The sequence below is a fragment of the Engystomops pustulosus genome, chromosome 8, assembly GCF_040894005.1.
Source record: "Engystomops pustulosus chromosome 8, aEngPut4.maternal, whole genome shotgun sequence".
Taxonomy (NCBI): domain Eukaryota; kingdom Metazoa; phylum Chordata; class Amphibia; order Anura; family Leptodactylidae; genus Engystomops; species Engystomops pustulosus.
This window is the reverse complement of record NC_092418.1, coordinates 83,997,665-84,015,438: the sequence shown is the minus strand read 5'-3', so window position 1 is coordinate 84,015,438 and position 17,774 is coordinate 83,997,665. Positions and strand designations below refer to the sequence as shown.

The 17,774-nt window shown below is 43.4% G+C and overlaps 1 protein-coding gene across 3 annotated transcripts in view; it reads right to left on the bottom strand.

Annotated features, from left to right (window-relative positions):
• The window catches only part of PDE1A (phosphodiesterase 1A), a 195,534-nt gene that overhangs the window by 23,703 nt on the left and 154,057 nt on the right, over positions 1-17,774 (bottom strand). For 2 of the 3 annotated variants that reach the window (XM_072121574.1, XM_072121575.1), the window contains exons 3-9: positions 17,079-17,261; positions 15,417-15,483; positions 14,263-14,379; positions 12,554-12,694; positions 10,862-10,962; positions 6,969-7,094; positions 4,274-4,375 (exon numbers count right to left, since the gene is read on the bottom strand). In XM_072121574.1, the coding sequence (XP_071977675.1) occupies positions 4,274-4,375; positions 6,969-7,094; positions 10,862-10,962; positions 12,554-12,694; positions 14,263-14,379; positions 15,417-15,483; positions 17,079-17,261 (837 nt within the window). The remainder of the gene's footprint in view (positions 1-4,273; positions 4,376-6,968; positions 7,095-10,861; positions 10,963-12,553; positions 12,695-14,262; positions 14,380-15,416; positions 15,484-17,078; positions 17,262-17,774) is intronic. The other variant, XM_072121576.1, reaches the window with a different exon arrangement.

Sequence of the window (17,774 nt, the reverse complement as noted above, 5' to 3'; positions counted from 1 at the left end):
TCCTCCTCCTCCAACTCCTCCAACTCCTCTTCTTCTGCCCATACACGCTGAACAGTGAAGGACTGAACAATGGTCCCCTCTTGTGTCTCGCCAACATTCTCCTCCTCTTCCTCCTCATCCTCCTCCACCTCCTCCGATATGCGCTGAGAAACAGACCTAAGGGTGCTTTGGCTATCAACAAGGGAATCTTCTTCCCCCGTCTCTTGTGAGGAGCGCAAAGCTTCCGACTTCATGCTGATCAGAGAGTTTTTCAACAGGCCAAGCAGCGGGATGGTGAGGCTGATGATGGCGGCATCGCCACTGACCATCTGTGTTGACTCCTCAAAGTTACTCAGCACCTGACAGATATCAGACATCCACGTCCACTCCTCATTGTAGACTTGAGGAAGCTGACTGACCTGACTACCAGTTCTGGTGGAAGTTGACATCTGGCAGTCTACAATGGCTCGGCGCTGCTGGTAAACTCTGGATAACATGGTCAGTGTTGAATTCCACCTCGTGGGCACGTCGCACAACAGTCGGTGAGCGGGCAGTTGGAGGCGGCGCTGCGCTGCCCTGAGAGTGGCAGCATCTGTGCTGGACTTCCTGAAATGCGCACAGATGCGGCGCACCTTCGTGAGCAAATCAGACAGATTGGGGTATGTCTTGAGGAAACGCTGAACTATCAGATTTAACACATGGGCCAGGCATGGCACATGTGTCAGTCTGCCGAGTTGCAGAGCCGCCACCAGGTTACGGCCGTTGTCACACACAACCATGCCTGGCTTCAGGTTCAGCGGTGCCAGCCACAGATCAGTCTGCGCCGTGATGCCCTGTAATAGCTCTTGGGCGGTGTGCCTTTTATCGCCTAGGCTCAGCAGTTTGAGCACCGCCTGCTGTCGCTTAGCAACGGCACTGCTGCTGTGCCTAGAGCTACCGACTGATGGCGCCGTGCCCACGGATGGTAGTTCGGAGGAGGAGGTGGAGGAGGGGTGGGAGGAGGAGGAGGCATAGTAGGCCTGAAACACCTGGACCGAGGTAGGCCCCGCAATCCTCGGCGTCGGCAGTATATGACCAGCCCCAGGGTCAGACTCGGTCCCAGCCTCCACCAAGTTAACCCAATGTGCCGTCAGCGATATATAGTGGCCCTGCCCGGCAGCACTCGTCCACGTGTCCGTGGTCAGGTGGACCTTGTCAGAAACGGCGTTGGTCAGGGCACGGGTGATGTTGTCTGACACGTGCTGGTGCAGGGCTGGGACGGCACATCGGGAAAAGTAGTGGCGGCTGGGGACCGAATACCGAGGGGCGGCCGCCGCCATGAGGTTGCGAAAGGCCTCGGTCTCTACTAGCCTATAGGGCAGCATCTCCAGGCTAAGCAATCTGGAGATGTGCACATTAAGGGCTTGGGCGTGCGGGTGGGTTGCACTATATTTGCGTTTCCGCTCCAGCGTCTGGGGTATGGAGAGCTGAACGCTGGTGGATGCTGTGGAGGATCGTGGAGGTGACGATGGGGTTTTTGTGGCAGGGTCCTGGGCAGGGGGCTGACTATCAGCTGACACAGGGGAAGGAGCAGTGGTGTGCACGGCCGGAGGTGAACGGGCTTGTTGCCACTGAGTGGGGTGTTTAGCATTCATATGCCTGCGCATACTGGTGGTAGTTAAGCTAGTAGTGGTGGAACCCCTGCTGAGCCTGGTTTGGCAAATGTTGCACACCACAGTCCATCGGTCATCCGGTGTTTCCTTAAAGAACCTCCAGACTTCTGAAGATCTAGCCCTCGCCGCAAGAGCCCTCGCCACGGGAGCTTCACTAGTTGACACATTTGGCGCTGATGCACCAGCTCTGGCCCTGCCTCTCCGTCTGGCCCCACCACTGCCTCTTCCAACCTGTTCTGGTCGAGGACTCTCCTCCGTCTCAGAAGCACTGTGTTCACCCGGCCTCTCAACCCAGCTTGGGTCTGTCACCTCATCATCCTCCGATCCCTCAGTCTGCTCCCCCCTCGGACTTCCTGCCCTGACAACAACTTCCCCACTGTCTGACAACCGTGTCTCCTCATCGTCGGACACCTCTTTACACACTTCCACTACGTCAAGAAGGTCATCATCACCCACAGACTGTGACTGGTGGAAAACCTGGGCATCGGAAAATTGCTCAGCAGCAACCGGACAAGTGGTTTGTGACTGTGGGAAGGGTCCAGAAAACAGTTCCTCAGAGTATGCCGGTTCAAATGCCAAATTTTCCTGGGAGGGGGCAGACTGGGGGGGAGGAGGCTGAGGTGCAGGAGCTGGAGGAGTGGCGATTTCGGTGACATGGGTGGACTGCGTGGAAGACTGACTGGTGGACAAATTGCTCGAAGCATTGTCAGCAATCCACGACATCACCTGTTCGCACTGTTCTGGCCTCAACAGTGCTCTACCACGAGTCCCAGTAACTTCAGACATGAACCTAGGGAGTGTAGCTCTGCGGCGTTCCCCTGCTCCCTCATAAGCAGGTGGTGTCTCACCCCGGCCAGGACCACGGCCTCTGACCCCTGCAGTAGTTGGACGCCCACGTCCCCGCCCTCGTCCTCTACCCCTAGCCCTCGGGTTAAACATTTTTAAAATGAGAGTTATAGCTTTAATTTTTTTTTAACTTTTTTTTGTGTTTTTTTTTTTTTTTGTGTTTTTGAGTTTTTAAAACCAAACGATGCTATCCTATTGCTATGGCTATTTTCTAGCCAAGTATGAAAGCACACTACTATGCCAGATGAGATGACACTGAGTTATTAAACAAAATAAACGCAAAATAAAAAAGGACAAATGGCAGACTGTGCCTAATTGAAATCCAACCCCTACTAAATTTTCCCACTTCGGTCTTTGCAATGGATATGTGCGTCACTAAGCGCAAAACACAGCGGTCGCAAGTCTCACTACAAATTGCTCACAATTGGCTAGTAGATGCACTGCAGCAAGTACAGCCACCAGCAGATCAACCAGAAATCAAATATATAACGCTACTGTAGGCGTAAGCCGTTTGGATTCTCCTATGGCTATTTTCTAGCCAAGTATGAAAGCACACTACTATGCCAGATGAGATGACGCTGAGTTATTAAACAAAATAAACGTAAAATAAAAAAGGACAAATGGCAGACTGTGCCTAATTGAAATCCAACCCCTACTAAATTTTCCCACTTTGGTGTTTAAACACAACGGTAGCAAGTCCCCCTGCTAATTCCTCACAATATGGTACTAGATGCAAATAAAAAAAAAAAAAAGTAGAACGTTATTGTAGCCCTAAGAAGGGCTGTTGGGTTCTTGGAGAATCACTCCTGCCTAACAGTAAGCTAATAGAACACCCTAACGCTTTCCCTGACCAGCAGCAGCTCTCTCCCTAGCGGCATCCAGACACAGAATGATCCGAGCAGCGCGGGCAGCGGCTAGTCTATCCCAGGGTCACCTGATCTGGCCAGCCAACCACTGCTATCGACGTGTAAGGGTACCACGTCATGCTGGGTGGAGTGCAGAGTCTCCTGGCTTGTGATTGGCTCTGTTTCTGGCCGCCAAAAAGCAAAACGGCGGGAGCTGCCATTTTCTCGAGCGGGCGAAGTATTCGTCCGAGCAACGAGCAGTTTCGAGTACGCTAATGCTCGAACGAGCATCAAGCTCGGACGAGCATGTTCGCTCATCTCTAGAGGCTATGCATTACAGAGCTATGATTCCTAAACCCTTTCTCCGATTTGGATGTGGAAACTCTCATATTGCAGCTGGGAGTGTGCACTTTCAGCCCATATTATATATAGAATTGTATTTCTGAACATGTTTTTGTAAACAGCTAAAATAACAAAACTTGTGTCACTGTCCAAATATTTCTGGCCCTAACTGTAGATGTTACCTACAGTGCAGCATACTACTGGTGTACATCTGTATACATGGAGGCATTAAGAGCCAGAAGAGAATGCAAAAGGAAGACTTCATCTGATATTTCCCCCAAATGCCTTTGGACTCGGACTCTGGCTAAATAAAATCATGTGTGAATAGAGTTTTAAAGAGTTTTATTTTCCTAAATTGAAGTTTATCATCTGTTTACCCCTATTTGACAAAGGTTCTTGAGAAATGATCCCACTGCCCCATAGACTTTGAATAGAGCTATATACTGGTTATACAGGACCCACCACCCAAAAGCTATAGTGGGAATACGTAATAGATTTCATAGTATTTTCTGATATTCTGACCCAATCTTCTGTCCCATACGCAGCGTCATTTCTATACTTTTACACTCTTTTGCTCTATATAACAGATGACGTTGCTGTATCTTTTACCCTTCTGGCTGCTGTAACGTGTTCCTCATGGTCTTTATCTGCTGGAAGTGACCGGACATATCAGTGGATAGAACCATCTCAATCACCAGCGTTCTCAAGTCTCTGTAAGGAGAACAGTATAAACTTTTAGGATGTTATTGTTATGGTATCAGGTTAGATAATTGCTTTATTGGGTACATTCTAGGATATTTACATAGTGAAAACAAACCAGAAATATTCCCAAAGCAACTGAAAAAGTTCCCTGTTAATGCAAGATCTTATTCCAAGGATCTGTATGTGTTTGGGGACCTGCATTACAATACAAATATTTCAGTTCTCACAGAGCCTGGCGGCCACACACAGGGTCCCTGGGGGTCTCTGCTACGAGGCTGTGTGACACCATATGGTACCTCTCAATGGAAGTGGATTGTATTCCCCCCTGAAGTCATGCTGCTAGGTGTGAATACTTCCATAATGCAGTATGCCATTATTGTTCTCTTTTGCATTTTGAAGTTATTTTAAATAAATTAATATTTATGCTTCTGTGATGAACTTGGGGGCAAACATAGATATTAATGTAAGCTGCATTATGATCCCGCACTGCTGGGTGCTATTACTGAGCTACGCTGTAGCTATGTACATGAAGCCTGACATTTAGAATTATGCACATAACTAGTATGAAAATCTAATTAAATAAACTTATTCTGGCTGCCGTTGTAGTAGTACAGCACAGCCAGCAGTGCCATAGTACCCAAAGGATCTGGAGCGGGGCATGGTGAGTGATACACAGCTGATGATCTTCTTTATTACAGCCGGTGCATGAATTCCTCACAGCAGTTTGTGGTGTACGAGGCAAAAAAATAAGCCTTGTGAAGCTACATGTTCTGCTCATTGTAAAAGCCTGTGAATCTGCAGCACTGAGGGGCTCTGGTAAAGCCCCCACAGTCATTAGCAACATTTTCAAAGTTGATTTTAGAAGTAATGAGGCCATAGATAACAAATATAAGAAGATTATCTCCGTTACAGTACCTGGATCTATGAGTAAGTGTCCCTGGTGTATCATGCTTCATTTTGATGGCAGCTTTAAATATTGGGGCAGATTTATAAAAAGTGTCCTAAAGTTAGACAGTGCTAGAATAGACTAGACAGTGAGTTCGGCTAGACAGTCTTATTCTGCACCAGATTCATATAAGTGTCTGGTGCTGGATGATAAACATGTCCTAGTATAAGACTGTTGTACTCTGAATCTCCTATTAGTTGGTTTACTTTATGCCAGAAAATTACAACAAAATTCTGTCAGGTTAGCAGTATTTTTGGTGCAAGGAGCTTTTTGTTGCTAGACCACACCCTCTTTCCTTGGTAACATTTATTCAGTCAGTTTTTTTGCATGAAAAGTGGCAATTCCTGACACACGATTGAGAACTGTGACTTTTGCCCCCCCCCTACACCACTTTAATGCCAAAAGGGGGGGGGGGTTCCTGGGGCAGGTTATAGTACAGTGTAGAATTGATCCGGACACAAGAACCTTTTAGTATCCACAGCAGTGTGCACCAGCTCTTGCTAAATTCCACAATGCACTGCAAACAGTAAACCGGTATTTACCTAATCTATTGAAGGGAAGAATGGGCTGACATGTATAGGCGGTCCCCGGGTTACTTACATGATAGGTTCTTTAGTTTTGTTCTGAAGTTGAAGAACAAAGATATACCGTATATACTCGAGTATAAGCTGACCCGAGTATAAGCCAAGACCCCTAATTTTACCACCAAAAACGGGGAAAACCAATTGACTCGAGTATAAGCCGAGGGTGTAGTATACATCTAGCCAGCCTCCATGTAGTATACAGCTAGCAAGCCTCCATGTAGTATACAGCCAGCCAGCCCCCTGTAGTATACAGCCAGACCCCATGTAGTATACAGCCCGTCCCCTGCCAAGCGCATAAAAAATAAAAAACTTAATACTCACCCTCCGGTGTCCGTATCGTTGGCACAGCTCCCAAGCTTTGGCGCGGTTCTCGATGGCTCCTCTTCTTTCTTCTCTAGCTGGCAGAGTGCATGCGATCTGCTGGTGGGCGCACACTGTGATGCGGTGGTCTGCATCATAGTGTGCGCCCGGCGACAGATCGCATGGACGGGACTCTGCTGGCTAGGAAAGAAAGAAGAGAGAAGAAAGAAGATATAAAAGAGAAGAGGAGGTGCTGGGAACCACGCCAAAGATTGGGACCCGCGCCAATGATCCGGACACCGGAGGATGAGGATACAGTTTTTTTTATTTTTTATTTGACTCGTGTATAAGCCGAGGTGAGTTTTTTCAGCACATTTTTTGTGCTGAAAAACTGGGCTTATACACGAGTATATACGGTAAGTTGGAACTGGAATATTTTATCATTTTAACTCCAGACAAAAAATTTTTTTGTCCCATTAACAATTGGATTTTCAATTTTTTTGCTGTAATGGGAACAGGGATTACCAATAAGGTTTCATTACAGACACCTTACAGCTGATCATTACACCCCTGGACTAAAGTAAAGCATCCAGAGAGCTTCACCAGCGGTCACAGCGGTCACAGCAGAAGTGTCTGTCTGTAACTAGGGGTCATCTGTAAGTTAATAATATTTTTATGAAATTAACATCATTCCCATTCATTTATGGAAAACATAAAAATACATAAAAAATGTAATCCCAAAAAACAAATTTTAGTAAGTAGAATGTTTTACCTCCAGTCATCTTTGGACAAATTTACCAAAATATTCATGTCATCCTCTTGCATAACACGATAGGCAGCACTTACATGATGATTTTCGAGGACAGAACGGTCATTGTACAGTATTGCAGCATCAGACCTGGACAGGAAAAACAAAAACGAAGCAGTGATGAAAAATTTAAAGGGTTTTTAAAGGCTCTAACAGTCCTGGGGATGTAGGAAGAAAAGTGGGGGCTCTTTAGCCCAAAAGGGGGAGTTTTTATGGTGAATTTTTATAATTTATTTAAAATAAAAGGCAAGAATATAAAGAAAAATACATGATTAAAGGGAACTATAAAATAATTATCTATGTTTTACCGACGTGAACTTCACATGACATAGCTGTTGGCAGCAGATAAAACTTAGTTATTTTTCAGATGTGAAAAGCCAAGGTAACTGTCAGGCCCAATCATCTCACCAAGCCCGAGTTCTGGAAAGATTGCATTGGCAGTGGCTGTATCCTGCTAACACAACAATGTTCACTTACGGGGTTGTCTCCTGATTTAAACTGGATTTATATTAAAAAAAAGTTGTGTAATATTGCTATTACATAAATGGCGATTCTTTGATTTTCTTCTACTAATGTGTCCAGTGCTGGTGAGAAGAAGTCTTTTCTACAGTGCAGTGTTATTGGAAGGTCAGGACTCCCCCTACTACCCATCTAACCCTATTCAAGAGGACAGAGGGCAACTGCATGAAAAGTATGGCCAACTCCAAGGAGTTTTTCCAGTTATACTGGAGCTAGCAGACAAAAATAACAACTTAACTTCCTCTTTTTCCATGTTCCAATGATATGGCTTTTTGGGGTGGATTTATTAACGCACTTGTGCCACAATGATGGTTTTGCGCCAGAAACAATGTCTAAAATGCAACACATTTATCAAGGCTTTTAGACCTTTTTTTGGCACTTTCCAGACTTGTCCAATTAAGGGGCGGAGACTCCAGAAAAGGGGCGTGGTATCACAACAAATGGGTGAGGTTTTAGGTCTTAAGTAGGAACCGACAGTCTTATACTGCACCAGAATTCATCATCACAGTGATAAATCTGGCGCAGCGAAAAATAGTGTTTTCCATCTAGAGACTGGAGGAAACTGAGACACATTGTTAATCCCCCCCCCCCTTGTGTTTATTGGTTATGCCTCCAGTTAAGCAGGAAGTGTCAATGGTTTCAAGGAGGAGAAACACTCACCGATTGACCACAGATTTTATTTATTTTTCTTTACCCCGGCTATGGGTGCCCAGGGTTTATTCTGTATTTGTAAAACCAGAAAGGAAGAAGAATCAGCCAGCACACTGTTAAAAGTTTTTCAAAGCTTTATTCTTCAATGATTAAAATTTCCAAGCAGCACACCTTAGCCGAGCTGATGCATTTCGAGCCTTACATGGCCCTTAGTTGTAGCCACGAATTAGTTGTGACTAAGGGCCGTGTAAGGCTCGAAATGCGTCAGCTAAGCTAACATGTGCTGTTTGAAAATTTTAATCATTAATCAATAAAGCTTTGAAAAACTTTTAACATAGTGTTTTATCCACATAGTATCCTTTTCCTTTGCAGTTTTACATGTGCATATTTGGGAGTCCAGCGAGCTGTCATCCGGGCACTGTGATGGCATTTCTCCCATACGTGCATCAATTTTATTGATAGAGGAGAGGTGTAAGGTGTTGTGAATTTATTTTCCTTGGCTTACAATTTATTCTGTATTCTCTAATTCTAAACCTCATATAGAGGGAACCTGTCATCAAAGATTGACCAAATAAACCACTACTAGTATATTGCCTAGCAGACTAACAACTTCCTGGTCATGTTTCTCTAATGGACCACAATGGTGACATAATCCAGAAAATCAACTTTGAAGTGAAGTAAATTTTTATCCATAAAGAATAAGAGGAAGAAAAGTCTGAATGTTTGTATAGTCAGCAACAATGCATGAACTGATGGAGGAATCAATTCGGGTCCAATTTACACCTCACTTCAAAGTTAATTTTCTGGATGATGCCACCACCCCCGGCCATAAAAGGTACATAATTTGAAAGGTAATACAGGCAGTCCCCGGGTTACATACAAGATAGGGTCTTTAGGTTTGTTCTTAAGTTGAGTTTGTATGTAAGTCGGAACTGTATATTTTATCATTGTAATCCCAGCCAGAACTTTTTTGGTCTCTGTGACAATTGGATTTTAAAAATGTTGGGTTGTCATAAGAATCAATATTAACACAAAATCTTCATTACAGACACCTTTGATAACTGTTATAGCTGATCATTGTAGCCTAGGACTAAAGTACAATAAATTACCAATACCCAGAGGTCCGTTTGTAACTATGGGTCGTATGTAAGTCGAGTGTTCTTAAGTAGGGGACCGCCTGTAATCTGCTGAATATGCTGATAGTAGTTTACGGGGTTGTTTTCTGCTGATGGGTTTCCTTTAAGTTGGCCATCATACACATTAAACTAAGGCTGGCCAGACCAGGTGTTTTTAAAGAAACTGAGTAATCATAAAACATTTACAGGATGTTTGGTTGATCCTAATTTGGTAAGTCAAAGAAAAAAAAATTCTTTGTTTTTAAAGTAATGTACTTGATTTAACCTTTTAGATATATCAGCTTTGTAGAGTAATAGTGAAACATCTAGTTGTTCAAAGACCAACTTGTACCATTACAGCAGTGGTAGGGAACCTACGGCTCGGGAGCCAGATATGGCTCTTTTGTTGGCTGCACCTGGCTCTCAGATAGATCTTAAAAGATAGTGATGTTACCGCTGCCTATGTCCTTTGTACGACCCAGGCGCCATCGCCTAAACCAAAGAGAAGAGTGATAAGGAGCTGGCTGCAGGGAGCACTGGAAAGTGAATATTCTTTTTGTTTTCTGTGACTACTTATCTACTGGGGGGGGGGGCATATGCTGTTGCTACCTATCTACTGGGATTATGTGCTGGGTCATCCTATTTACTGGGAGTATGTGCCATGGCTACCGATTTACTGGGGGCATGTGCCGTGGCTACCTATCTACTTGGGGCTACCTATCCACTGGGAGTATGTGCTGTGGCTAGCCATCCACTGGGGGTATGTGCTGAGACAACATATCTACTGGGAGGCATGTGGTGGGTGTCAGGATTTCGAGTAGTGAAGCTCCTGGACCACTGAGGATAATGATGTCAGCAGACACATGGGACTGGAATCTAAGTGGCACCCGGTCTTCACCAGAGCCCGCTGCAAAGCAGGATGGTCTTGCTGCGGCGTGGTACCACCAGGTCTTTCCACAGACGCGACTTGTTCACAGTGGCAACCAAGGTCGAGGTACAGAATCACTAGGCAGTCTTGTTGTCAGGAACAGGCAGATGGTCAAAGCAGGCATCAATGATGCAAGGTCGGGGACAGAGCAAGGGATCAGTGCTGGCAACGAAGGAGCAGAATCAGGAACAGGTCCGGGGTCAACACTTGGGAAGGAAACACTGTTGAAAGCTTCCTCGTAGGCATGAAGCACTAAGATCCGGTGGTTTTTATAGGAAACCAGGAAGTGGGCAGCGCCAATCGGCAGCACACTTGCCCCTTAAATCTGTGAGTTCAGGCGCAAAGGCTGGTCAGCCAGGACGGGTGCCGGGAAGTGGTGAGTTGAGCGAGCTCGGAAAGGGGCACTGCCACGGAGAGGGGCACGGGTATGGCTCTTAAGGAATAAAATTTTAAAATATGTGGCATTCATGGCTCTCTCAGCCAAAAAGGTTCCTGACCGCTGCATTACAGGAAGACAATTGACCATTGCTTTATCAGAAAATAGGATATGTTAGAAAATCTTTTTGTATAAAATAAAGCATTTTTATCTTACAAAATACTGCAATTATTAGTTGGATATTTGTAACTTTGCAAAAGCTTCTTACCTTGTTTGTATGTGGAAGTTGTTTGTGGTCCCCGTGTGCTCATAGTCATGGATAGCAGCAGCTAAGATCATTGCCAAAATTTCCAGTTCTGTGAGCCAGTGCTGTAAAAGTCATAATTATTGCACTTTTAGAACCTGTACTATGTATTTCTCCCATTCTTTTAGAACAACAATGTAATTCACCAAACTGGTACAAATTGCACCAAAAGGGGCCTTCTTTATTTAGCAGTTCACTACTTTGGCGCATTTTGAAGTCAATGCAGCAAATTTGTTGAATCATGATGAATTCGCCAATGTATATTTCCTTAAGACACAAGGCTTCCCCTTTTCTTCCCCTTCCCTTTAACCAGGGGCAAATAAGAACAGCCATGGACCCTGTGCTGTATGAATATTATAACCCGAACAAGTCTGGGAATCACTTCCTACATATGGCGCTAGAATCAATTTTCTTGTGAAATGTAAAATGTGTCACTTCTGCCTGCTTTCAATCTGTGGTTTCAGGACCTTTGGAGGACCTTCAGAAACAGATGTATGAGGATTTCATGGGTGAAGGTCCTTCTTAGTATAACATTTTGTGGGTGATTTGGGTGGCCATGGGCCCCCTAGAAGGCTTGGGCCCTGGGCTACCGTCCAAATTGCCTATATAATAATCCACTATTGCCTTTAACAAATATAAAATTGAAATTCTTATATTTGTTGAATCCTGTAAAATAACATTCCATTTAAACAAATTTAGAGCTTGAGAGAAATGTAGATTTTCTATACTTCACAGCACATCAGGACAGGGATATCATTACCCTGACAATGACGAGTTTTGACAGTGCAGTATTATATGCCTTAAAGATTTCCATATATCCACTCTTATATGTCATGTGTCATTCACATTATTCATAATGTTTGTCTTTCAAGTTCTAACTTGATGTAACAATGACTAAACTAAACTAAACTGAAAAATCATTTGCTTTTTGCTGAGAAATATTGGTGTTTTTGCACTTATTTTGCATATGTGAGGCATTTTTGTGTTTTACATTTAATATATATTGGCCTCAAGAGTAGAAAAGCCACAATCTGCCACAAAGCTTGGAGAAGTTAAAGATCACTGTGACAACAATGTAATGTGCCAGCTAAGAAAATATTCTAATATTCAAGATAAACATTTGTCAAGGGTGCAGAATGGATTACTCCTTATAAAAGATTAGTGTCATAGTAATGATTAATAAGAGGCAGAAAACTATCAATACTCTAACAAGTGGGTGCAGAGAAAATACCTGACTTTTAAGTTTAATGATTTCAAAGTATAATGAGGACCATGTGGCAAATCATAGAAAAGTATTGAAGGACAAGCACTTCAGGTGAGATAACAAAGTATCATCTAGCTCCAGTAGTCTCTAGTTGTTTTTTTTTCCTTCAATCAATAAAAACTATAATAAACATTAAAATAATAAATGATATGAATACTACAATGAACCCCCAATTAAAAATACTATTCATCCTAAAAGCCTGAAAACAGCTACTTCGATGGAGAAAGGTTGAAAGCAATTGGTCTTGCAAGGAACAAATAAAACAAACAAAAAAATGCTTGGTCCCTAAATCCCAAATCAGGTCAGTTCATTTACACAAGGTGTTCACTAAGGCCTGCGCAAACACAGAAATAATCCAGTCTAGCTTTGAGTCGGATGATCACATAGCTTACCATGATACCCGTATGAAGCATTATATAGTGCACAGTTTGGGTAACGTCAGCTGCATGAATTAGATTGTGGTATGGATTTTTGTATTTGCTGTAACCAATTTCCAGAGCTTCTACAAATGATACAAGACAGGCAACAGGGATCTAGAGGAGGTTAGAAAAGATATGTGTTATATCCAACAAGCCTTTGATTATGGGGGTAACTACAAGTTCCTGTGCCTTAAAGGAAATCTACCATCAAGCACCATAAACCAGGGGAACTTACTCATAGATTCCGGCACTGTGATTATGCCATTGGGACAGGAGGGCTCTTGGGGCATTACCAGAGTCCCTTCACGCTGCAGCTTCATGGGCTGGTTTACAGGAGCACAGTGTGAAGCCTTAGCATGAAGAGGCTCTGGCAATGCCACCAGAGTTATCTAGATCATTAGCATAAATTTACAAGTTGATTTTTTTAGAAGGAAGGAGGCCATGGATAACAAATATAAAAAGATTACCACAGCCACAGTTGCTGGATCTATGAGTTTGTGTCCCTGGTTTATCATGATGGATTTTGATGGTAGATTTCCTTTAATATAGATCTGTTTCCAGATCCCTCTCCTACTATGTAGATTCTTAAGTGGTAGATTGGCTTAGGGTCAGTGCCCACATGCAATTAGAGATCCGCTATTATCTCCTATTACTAAAAAATAACACCAGAAACATAACACATCCTTTAAGCCCTTAAAAACCTGGCCATTTATTTGGTTTTTTTGCTGATAGCACAATGTAATGAAAGGGTTAAAACGAGTCAGCCTCGGGTCTTCTGTCATGGCGACAGATCACTGCTCCCTGATGATGTCACGGGGAGCGACGATCCTCGGCAAGATGGCCGCGCCCCGGCGGTGATCGGCGGGAAAACACCCGCAGTGTTACCGGCATATTGCAGCCAAGACTTACCGGCTATGGAGAGGACTCAGCCCGCGAGCCCTCTCCATGCACCGAGACCCGATGCAGATGTCAGAGAGGGGTTAACATGTCCACTAATGTGAATGGAATTTTAATGGCTTCTGTTATTGTCTGTTAGCACCACTTCCGTTTTAACTTTAGTTATTTGAGATGGAACAAAAAATATCTGCAGCTTCCGTCCAATTTTCCGCTCAAATAATGGAAAACTACCAGAAGTTGTACAGATGGACACTTACACAAGCCATTAAAAATCAATCAATGGATGAACTATACTTCCATCATTATTGTTTCATGACGTATAACAGATGCAGAAGTACTTCATGAAGTAAACAGGTGTAACCCCCTCCTTGTTTTTATTAAAATGTGTAGCTTTATCAGAAATGCTATAGGCTGGATGCTATATACTCATGCACATAGAACTGGTTGGACTGAATAGGACCTTGATAGCACCAAATAGGAGCATGTGAGAGTCACAAAAATTGAATGACCCCCCCTCCCCACCAAAATTAAATATTTACCACTAAATTTTTGCTCATGAAATATTTCCATTCCTAAATTGTTCACCCACAGGAGTTGTCACTCACGCTTCCAAGTACAAATGTGTCTAGTCATGCAGCGATACATTCCCTGCTCCAATATTGGCTCAGAATTAGATGGATTTGTCTATTTTGTTTAGAACTGTAGGATAGATGAGTGACAACGTGAGGCCATTATTATCAGCTAGAGTGAACAAAAATGATTTCAGCAGAAATGAGTGATGGTACCTTAAAGCGATTGATAAGGTCGTATCTGGTAAACAATTCGTAGACCATGAATTTTAGTGCATGTTCTCCACTCGCCTCATTTAAGGAAAACACATTAAATGACCACTGATCCACCTCCTGTTGGGAAAATACAGAAACACATCAAATACAAGTGAATAAGGTTTTATAAAACTGAGATCAAACTATGCTTCTAATACTATGAAAGATTACAGGGGTCAGGCCTGGATAACAAATTATCACCTGACCGTTTCAATTCTATGGGTAGTTCATCAATCTCATTTAGCTGGAAAAACCCACATTATCCTTTCATCCATTGGGGACATTTTATATGAATCTATCACCCATCAATCTGATATTGATAACCGATAGTGAGGAAAAAGATGGAAACCATTTTTGCGGCTACTATTGGGGCTAAAACCCACAAGCGAGTCTGATGTGACTAACTCGCTTCATGTGCTCGATGGAATGTCCGGCCCAAACGCTCAGAGACCGGAACTGAACTGACAGGTTGAGTTCACTTCTAGTTTCTGAGCATTGGGGCCGGACATTTCGGCAAGCACATGATGCGAGTTTGAAGCTAGTTGGCCCCATCAGACTTTGTGGGTTTTAGACCTTTGAGTGCCCATTTATAAAAAGACTAGGGGAGGCTAGGTAGGTTAGTGCTCTTTCAGAGGTCATCGGCTGGATAGAGCAAATATAAGAGGTCCGCCAGAGTTCACTTCTTCCTGGTGCATGTGAATGCTGATCTTGTAACACAATTTCGTTTTTAAATTTCGCGGTTTGTCCGAATCAGTCGTGTTGTCCGACATCCACGCCCCCCAATTTGGGTCGCATGCAAGCCGACACTGATGTGCCACAATCTGATCGCGTGCACCAAAAACCCGGGGCAATTCAGGGCAAAACGGTAAAAAGTCGGGAAACCCCAAAAAATGCGTTGTTCGGACCCTTAGTAAATGTGCCCCATAGTATCAGTACAGAACCTTATAACCAATTCTTTTCTAATTATCTGAATGCTCTCTATGCATAAAACCTAAAGATGATAAAATAATTGAAATGTATGGCATTGTGGATACCGAGTCACGCAACACAAATATATAGGATATGTTAAAAAATCTGTTTCCTTACAAAACAACATATTGCTAATTAGCTTTTACCTTCAGACATGATATAACAGCTGATGGGTATGTGAGTCCAGCCATGTTGGAGGATCGCCTATACATCCTAAAAATATACAAGGCAAAGATCATACATCCCATATACCAAACTAAAGCCCCTACACATTAAATAGATGTAACCCCCCTCCCCTATTGTTAAACCATGGCCAAAAGTGTTTGTGTATTCAATGAATGGAGCTACTACCAGGAGATTGTCTCCCAAGAACAAAAAAATATTGGTCATTTGTGTTTCAGATTGCCCGATTCCTTACATTCACGATATCTCTCATTTGAGACTAGGGGAGACTTTGACGACTCCCATTATGTAAAATTAGAGGCAGAACCTGTCTTAATTGAGAGATTTGGGTACTTTTTATTCACGGCAAGAGGACACTCTTGGCTTTGGTTTGTCTATAGTGTTTGGATATTATGTTCTTGGATTTTGCAAAAGTATTCAACACTGTCTCTCATAGACGCCTGATGGGTAAAATAAGGTTCATTGGTTTGGCAGGAATCATTTGCAATTCGATTGAAAACTGGCTGAAGGATCGTATCCAGAGGTTTGCATTCAATGATTCCTACGCAGAATGGTCACCATTTATAAGTGGTGGACCCCAGGGTTCTGTGCTCGGCCCACTACTATTTAATTTATTTATTGATGGTATCGAGGTAGGAATTAGTCACGCTGTGTCTTTTGCTGAAGCCTCATAGTAAATCCAGCCTGCAGTATGCCAGCAGAGGGACAATGGGGCAGATTTACTTACCCGGTCCTGTCGCGATCCAGCGGTGCGTTCTGTGTGGAGAATTCGGGTCTTCCGGCGACTCACTAAGGTAGTTCCCCCGATGTCTACTAGGTGTTGCTGCTGCGCTGAATTCCGTCGGAGTTCACCAAGCCAGGCTGGGTGCAGGTAAGCGTGTGTCAAGCGACCCTTTTTTTTTAAAAATGCGGCGGTTTTTCCAAATCCGTCAGAATTTCGTACGGCCACGCCCCCCCGATTTCCGTCGCGTGCATGCTGGCGCCGATGTGCCACAATCCGATCGCGTGCGCCAAAAACCCAGGGCAATTCCGGGAAAATCGTCGAAAAACTGAAAAATTCGGTGAGCCCACCGGAAAACAGCGATTCGGGCCATTAGTAAATGACCCCCAATGGGTTTAAAACTCCATTCTCAATAAATCCCCTTAAGAATTGCTTGTGGTGGACTATGTGGGGCAAATCAAAAACTGGCATAGTTTAAGAAGACTTGCAATAGAAAATTTGCCAAAATTCTGGCGTATATGTATAATTTTTGGCACACACATCCCTTTTACTGCAAAGCCACATCCCCTTTTCCATGGAAATGCCCCTTTTGTTGTAAATTCTCTAAAAACTCTTGTCTTAAACCCTTGATAAATGTGCTCCAAGACTGTTTTTTTGCGCAAATTACAACAGGATTCTGTCGAAAACGGGTTGATAAGTGAGCCCCACTTCGTGTACACAACTAAGAAAACTAAGTTACATCATTAAAAATTTTTATTTGATGTTTGAAGATCAAAAAGCTAAACAAGTTTCCAAAAACTTTGTAGTACAAATGCAAAATGATGCTAAATAAGAACATGGGCACAGGGCATATGGACATAACCCAATTCCATTGACATCTACATAATGCAAGCAGCATAAATACCTTTCAACAAATATACCAGCTTGAACTGCATGGACAATACTGCGAAACTTTGGTTTCTCTTCTGGGCGTCTTCGTCTCATTCCCATTTTTCTTGTGAAAGTAGATGCCAACCAGTCCCGTACTTCCATCGGAACAGCGTCTGTGTGGATATCAGAGAGCTCATCTTCCGTATCCAATAGTTTCCTACATATTTGATATAATGAAAACATAATAATGCAACAACAAATAGCCAGTCATCTAGAGGTCAAAGTTGTATTGAAGGAGAATACAGAAAGGCAGTTATTTTTACGGTTTCTATATTTAAAAATACAGGGAATATGAACATCTAATCCTAAAATGGAGCTTAAATATTTTGCTTTTAGGATTCACAAAATTTTATGAGCTTTCTAAAGTAGGCGGGGTTACCTACAAGATAACTGCCACAGGATACTACAAGTCCCATGATCCCTTAGTTTTCAGTAACAGCTCCTCTTTCTTATGCTCTACTCCTGTCAATGATCTAACAGACTGTCCTGCTCTGTTACCATAGTAATAATCTGTGTGTTACTGCCGTCACTGCACATTACCACACTGAGAGGCGTCTCACCACAACTATAGCCATACTGGATGCACTGTTAGCTACCAACTACAGCCAAACATAGAGGTGATCACATGACCTGCCCAGGCAGGTGCAGGACATATGATGTGGACATGTGA